At 31.4% G+C, this 7,514-nt stretch overlaps 1 protein-coding gene across 1 annotated transcript; it reads left to right on the forward strand.

The window, feature by feature from the left end:
* The first annotated feature begins 4,977 nt into the window (after nt 1-4,977).
* LOC130947380 (protein BIG GRAIN 1-like B) lies at nt 4,978-6,647 on the forward strand. Its single transcript, XM_057876071.1, has one exon. It carries the CDS (start codon nt 5,293-5,295, stop codon nt 6,538-6,540), a length of 1,248 nt encoding a protein of 415 aa, XP_057732054.1. The 5' UTR covers nt 4,978-5,292; the 3' UTR covers nt 6,541-6,647.
* The last annotated feature ends 867 nt before the right edge of the window (nt 6,648-7,514 follow it).

Raw genomic sequence — 7,514 nt, forward strand, 5'->3', positions numbered from 1 at the left:
CTAGTAATCACTATACTTTCACTTACAACCAAACCTTTCTAACGTGAAGTAACTTTCGAAGATTGCACAGTTACTGGTATATTGTCATTGGTGGACGAACTACCATTCACATTTGGCACTTCATCAGTCATGTGAACAATCCTTCTACTTCTCAATTGCATACACCAAATGACACCAAAAAATTAATCTTTTGACACACTTCAGTTTAAAACTGTTCCACCGGGCTTGCCAATTTGTTTTGTCATTTTTTAGCAAATCGATGGTAGTTCGATTCTAATGGTCTGATGCAGGTACCCGTTCTATAAGTATATCAAAGGTTCTCGAATTAGACGAGTACTAAAATAGGAAATAAGTTCGAAAAATGCCAAAAGGGTAAAAGAAGTGTAAAAGAAAATATTTGAAAAGTAGACTGACTGAAATCGAAATGACTTGTACTGAATTATAAAGAAAGTGATTAAAATGCCTTCGATTGGATCAAAGGGCTTTTGACAGAAAACTTAAAGATACTGAAACATAAATTGGACAAATAAGTAAAGGAAACTTTGAATGTAAATCTGACAATGAAATTAAAGGATGCTTTGAAGATAAATCTGACAAGAAAAAGTAAAGTTTACGGAAATTGTAAATGGAAGATTAAAGACAATGGAAGGAACCCTACAGAAATCAAACTCGAATGCAGACTCAAAAATTCGCTGGGGATGTGAGTGTACTTGAGTGTATTTCTGAAGAAAAGTTCCAACCCTTATTTCCTAAAACTTACTAATATTTATAACCCATATCTGTAATCGACCATTAATTACACGACGCTACCTTGTATGTAGATTCTTAGGTAACTGTTCCTACTCTTTTGCCTACAAACATTACCCATAAATTCCTTACTCAGAGAGAGCCTTCAACTTCTCTACTTATGTAACCGCTCGATTCTCTATTCGAAAGTACCATTCGATTCCCTATTCGAATTACTTTTTCGATTTGTTAAGGTATCGAAATCGAGTACGCGTTAGATAACTTCCATTTAATGCTTGCACGTGTATCTTTTTTATTTCTACTCTCTTCTTAATATCTCTACAACATTTCGAATTAGCTTATCCTTTCGAAAATATTTTTCGGCTAATAACACATATATTACAAAAGAAGCAAAAACCACATCGTTCTTCCTTCATCTTTATAGAATTATAAGGACAACAATTGAAAAAGATTTTCAACCGCTATTTGTAACTCCAAATTATATAAAAAAAAAATACCATAAAATCTCTCTTATATGTAATGAAGATTTCAGAAGATCAAAATTTAGAAGCATATATTCCCATAGCCTCTTCTTCACATCTTCACCCTATAATTAAATTCAACATTTTTAAAAAAGCAAGAGAACATAATTTGTAATTTAAATATTTATTATACATCTTTATGTAGATTATTTTCATGTAATATAAGTTGAGAGTGTTCTCTATCTCTTAGAAAGCACTTTAAGTCTATATCTCAGAGTAAGATAGGATTTCAATTTGAAATTATTAAATTTGCAAAGTCTTCAACACTCCTACGTATATATTGTGGATTCTTACACCCAACAGTTCTCTTGTATCATCTGAGATAATTTAATTTTTAGATAACATATTTAAACTATCTCAAAATTAGGATAGACTTTTGAATTGAGTTGTTAAGTACATTTACGAACTTTTTAATGCCCTAATAATTAACACGGTTAGTCTCTTCACTCAATAGTTTTTGTTGTAACTTAGTCTAGTAACAGTTTATAGTCTTGATGAAAAAGTTTAAAAAAATAATATCGAACGCTATTATATTAGACTGAAGTCTAAGTTGAGTCTTGTCTGAAAAAATTAAAAGAATATCTTAGATTTTTAATTTAGTGATGTATTTAATTTAGGTCAACATTTATCCTAATAAAATATGAAGCAATAATATTTAAAGTTCTTAAATTGATAAAGAAATAGCTTAAGTCTTACCTTAAAATATTAAGAAAATATCTAAAATTAAGTTACAGAATTTTTAATCTAAATTACTTTATAAACTTAAAAAAAGTTGAAATAATATTTAACGTTCTTAAATTAATAAGATATCTAATATAATTTTTAGAGTTTTTAATTTTAGAGCATATGCCTTCCCATATTTAGCACATTTTTTTAATCATAGAGATAACACAAGGTCTTATATTAATTAATATATTGACCTATCAAAAAAATATATAAAAACCTATAAAAAAAAAACAGCCAAGATATTGGTTAATCTATCTATCTACACCATGATAATGAGAATTGTCTTCTATAACTACCTTAGTTTCTTAATATCTAACCTCTATCTTTTAATAATAAGGAATTATACCCATAAATTATTAGTTTGTCAATTCATTTAATTACAAAGATAAAACTCGCAATTTCAAGTTCATCAATTCAACCCAGCCACTACCCCAAATGTTAAGGCACAAAAATAAAAGAATGTAAAACAATTTACCCCTTTTCACCGTAAATGACTCACTCTGTTGTTTCTGTCTCTCTCTTGCATATCTGTATCAATAATCATCATCACATTTCATTCTTTGAGTTTTATTCAAAAAAATTCATATTTATTTGTCAATCCATATCATGTTCACTAATTTTTTACCAAGCGTGGAACAAAATGAAGGGTAAAAGGAAACACAGCGGAGGAGAATTGGAAAAAATAAATGAATAAATAATAAATAAAACATGAAGAAGAAAAAGAAAAGAAATTAAAGAAAAAGAAAGAGAGAACAACATATACCAAGAGAACTTGTGCATGCTGCACTTCTTTGTGTGCGTATAACTTGGAATAAAATTTCTCGTGTACTCTAAAAACAAATCTATGTTTTTGTTTTGTGCTATTTATTTTGGCAGTTTGAGATTAATTTTTATTTTACTAGCTAATATTTTTAAAATTTAAATAATACTGATATAAAAATAATTAATTAATTAATTAGAATAAGAATACTAACTTATCCTCATAACACTTAAAAATGTATACGACCAAATGTATTATACGTGTAATGTAATTGAAAATGATATTATTATCAATTTAGAAGTAATTTGTAGCCTTTTTTATTCTTTAAATTAAACTCTTTTATTTTATTTTCAAAATCTCAACACAGAAACCAACCTAAGAAAATGTAGATTAAAGATATTCCTATCCCTACCTCCTTCCTAGCATTAAACCTCTATCTCTACCTAATAAGCATTCCATTAAAATAGGCAAAAGGAGCATAACTTTAATTTGAAGATGAGCATGGGCATTAGAATCCAGAAAAGAATTTAAGGAAGCAGCCTCCTAAAGCCCAAAGTTTAGGTCTCTTGAGCCGCATTAGTTGACTGTTGCAAACAAGTGTATATAATGCCTCATAATACAGTATAATACCTAGTGTTGGAAGTGCTCCTCATGTTCATACCTCACAATTCCCATTTCTAATCAAACGCAAAACAATATCCTTTTAATCATTAAAAGTAACGGTTAAAGATGCTGTTGTAGGCAGGCCGAATGCGTAGTAAAAATTGAGTGACAATTAGGTTTTTAAAAATTATGATTTTGAATTAATTAATTTTTAAAAAAATATTAATTTGATATTTTATGATAATAAACGATAAATATATTTTATTTTTTATTAATTTATTATGTAAAATTTAATAATAATATTTATATGTATCATTAATTATTGTGATGTATTTATTTATAAAAGATTATCATGTAAATAATAATTTTTGTAGCAAAACTTTAACTGTTTTAGTATAATTTATGATAAATAGAGAATAAGTAATAAAAATTATATGAAAATTCAAAAAATAATGAATGTTTTACTATCTAAAATTACATCACTACTATACTCATGTGGCAGTAACGAGATATGTACTATTGTAGATCATAAAAAATATATGAGTAATTCAGTTTCGTTCGTTTCACGCTATCCATTAATATAAAGACATATATATCTACTGTTTACTAATATATATCTACTGTTTACTATTTTAGAGAATTTAATGGGTACTTTTTTTTTAAGTGAATTAATCCAAAATCAAAATATTTGAGAATCTAATTGTCACTTTATTTATTCATGTAGTAATAAATAATCGTTAATATTTTTATGAAGCTAATGTTTTTTAATTTCAACATCTAACCCTTTGTCCGAAGAACAAAATATTTTTTCATTATTCAATTCTAAGTAATTCTTGTTATTAATTTAAGTGATTCCTGATATATTATTATATCACTGTTTACAAAAGTAGTTTAGATTAATTATTTTTAGGTAGTTAAAAATCGATAAAAAAAAATTTCGAATGATGAAAGTATTTTATTTAAACAAATGATCGAGGACTAAAAAATAAATTTATTCTTTTTTATATGCTAATAGTAATAATAAACTTTCCTGGTGCCATAAACATTTCTGAAAGAGCCTGGATATTAATTAAGATTGTCGTTCACATGTAACTAGTTTGTAAACTAGATAATTTATACTAGTTTATAGGGTAAATAAAATATATGTAATAATTTTTTACAAACAGTATAAATAACATATAAAAACACAAATTTTTTGGAATTACATATATCTAATTATTTAAAGAAATTCCATACTAAACAAAAAACATGTACATCCGAGATAAGATGAAGATAAATATAGATATTGGAATTATAAATGGGGAAGCGGAATCTTCTTGGATGGATCAAAACATCCTGAGTTCCTGAGCAAGCGCAAAATAGGTTGTGCTGTTAGGATCAATATCTTCTTTGTATGGCCCTACCCAACATTGCATTTCCCTTCTTTTCTTATATAAAGAAAAAGTAAGGATCTAATGTCAATTCCTCCCATGGGGAAAAAAATTATATTAAAGAGGGTGAATTAATAATAATTACATTAAATAAATGAAATGAAAATATCCACGTCATGATGTACAGGCTGGGCAGCTCCACTACCATACTCTGTCTACATACCCCCACAACAACCCTTATAAGAGCATTTCAAAAGAAACAACTCTCCAAACCTCTCTCTCTCAATCATCCTTTCTGTTTCTCTTCTCTTTGAGGCGTGAAATTTGGGCTTTCATTACTGTCCCTCTCTAAACCATCAACCACTCATGTCTCTCTCCTTTCTTTCTTTTCTTCTTCTTTTCATTTCTCTCTCTCTCACACTACTACTACTATTTGAAGCAGACAACAAAGCCCAAGAGTAATTGATAACCATCAAAATTCTGTTTCCTTTCTATCTCTCTTAATTCTTTCTCCTCTTTCACACTCGCACAGGAGGGTAGCCTTCTCCATCTCTATATAACAAGAATGGAAAATTGGGACAAACCATTACGAGGACACAGAGAAAGGAATAGTAATCCGTCTTTCTCTTCCACTCTCCTTGACGCAATCTACCGCTCCATCGAGGTCGAAGAAACGGTTACAACTACCATGAAGAAGCAGAAACAGAATTCTCCCAGCAGGGCCAGCAAGGTGGAGAGTTGGATGGAGATCAAGAAAGACGAGAAACTCTTGTTGAAGGGGAGAAACTCGCTAACGGAGTTCGATCGAAGAAGTAATAGAAGCTGCAATTCTAGATCTTCCTCCAACGCACTTTCCATGTACTCGAACTCAACTTCCTCGGAATCTAGCTCCGCCGGCTTCTCTTCATCGGAATCGGAGTCCTTCTACGGCCACCGCCAAAGGCCGAAGCCGATTCGCACCAGCGTTTCCGAGAAGCCAACAACCACGTTTGATGACAACAGATGGATCTCGCAGCCGCAGAAGCCGAAGAATGAAAACAACGACACTAATAACAATAACGGATTTGGTAAAACGAAGAACAAAGCGCTGAGAATCTTGTACGGCGAGTTGAAGAAAACAAAGCAGCCGATCTCGCCGGGTGCAAGACTCGCCAGCTTCCTCAACTCGCTCTTCCACTCAAACGGAAGCTCGAAGAAAGCCAAGGTGGTTTCTTCGAGCCCCGTCGTGGTGCACGAGCAGCCTTCCTCCGCCACGCAGCATAGCGGAGGACGCGGTATTAGTTATTCTAACTCTGCATGTTCCTCTGCGTCCTCGTTCTCAAGATCTTGCCTGAGCAAGACTCCGTCTTCGAGAACGGGGACGAAGAGGTCCGTACGGTTCTGTCCAGTGAGTGTGATAGTTGGAGAAGATTGCAGGCCTTGCGGGCACAAGAATCTGCATGAAGGGCAAAACAGTAATTTAGTGGTGGCCGCAAAGGGGTATAATGGTAAGAACACTAACGATGAAGAGCTTAGGTTCCATGTGTTGCAGGAGAGTAAACGAGTAGAGGAATTAGCTAGGGACTTGTTGAAGAATTATCAGATGAAGAAGAAGAAGAAGAATGAAGAATTTCATGATGACGTCATGCGTTATGAACTTGATTATGATGATGACGATGATGATGATGATGATGCTAGTTGTTGTAGCTCTGATCTATTTGAATTGGATAATCTTTCAGCAATTGGGATTGAGAGGTATAGGGAGGAGTTGCCTGTGTATGAAACTACTCACTTCAATACCAATAGAGCCATTGCCAGTGGGTTCATTCTGTAATTTTGATGAATTCGGGGGACTACTTTCTAAAAATTAGGATTTTAATGGTGTGGGTTGGGGGGTTTACATCATCGGATAAATAATAAGATTATTTCTTTTTGTTTTTACTAGCTGTCTAATAATCTTCCAGTCCCTCTATATTTTACTCTCTTTAATTTGGGTGGATGCATTCTGAAAATGGTTAATTAATCATCACCTTTGATGAGTTTTTTTTAAGAAATATTATTTATATTTTATAAAATAGGTAATAAAGAAAATAAATAACCTCCTATTTGAAAAACTTTTCAGCATTATTAAATATTTTTATTTTTTTATAGAGTTATGTTACATGTACACTAAAATCAGTCACTAAATCAGCTATCATTTGGTAATTAATTTTAGTGGTTGATTTTGGTGTATAAATAGTATTTTTATTTTTTATATATTCAGAACATGAATATGAGATTACTATTTAAGTGAAAAAATTCCTATGATAATTTTAAATTTACAAATAATTCCTATTTTATAATAATAAATGAATAATTCAAAGTAGTGTAATGGTGGAGATCAGAGGTGAGAGGGAGAGAATCCATGGTGGTATATATTTTATGGAGCATCTTAACAAAGTTAGTTTTTTTATTTGATTATGTGGGTAAAGTTTGATACCCCTCTTACAAAATGATTGAGCATCAAGTAGAGGAAGATGGAGGAGTAATGTGTAACGTTTGTTTAGCACGACATGGGGGAAAAAAGGAAAAAGGGAAGTAAACAGTGTGAAGAAGATTAAGATGAAGCTGAAAGCAAAGGCAGAATTTCTACACTTATTCATGGCAATGGAAAAAAGAGGGCTTTTGCTCTCTCATATGTTGTGGCCTGTGGGGGCCTCTTTTGCTTCAAATTAACTCTGTCTTCATGCATCTCATATGCGTGGTAGCAATAGTCAAAAAGTGCCCATATATATGTTTTCATTTTTTGGTAGATAAAAGGTGCCTATG

This window comes from Arachis stenosperma, chromosome 9 (genome assembly GCF_014773155.1).
Source record: "Arachis stenosperma cultivar V10309 chromosome 9, arast.V10309.gnm1.PFL2, whole genome shotgun sequence".
NCBI classification, from domain to species: Eukaryota; Viridiplantae; Streptophyta; class Magnoliopsida; order Fabales; family Fabaceae; genus Arachis; species Arachis stenosperma.

Bases quoted from the DNA above. Each gene is read 5' to 3' on its own strand.
- LOC130947380 (XM_057876071.1), top strand. From the start codon at position 5,293: ATGGAAAATTGGGACAAACCATTACGAGGACACAGAGAAAGGAATAGT.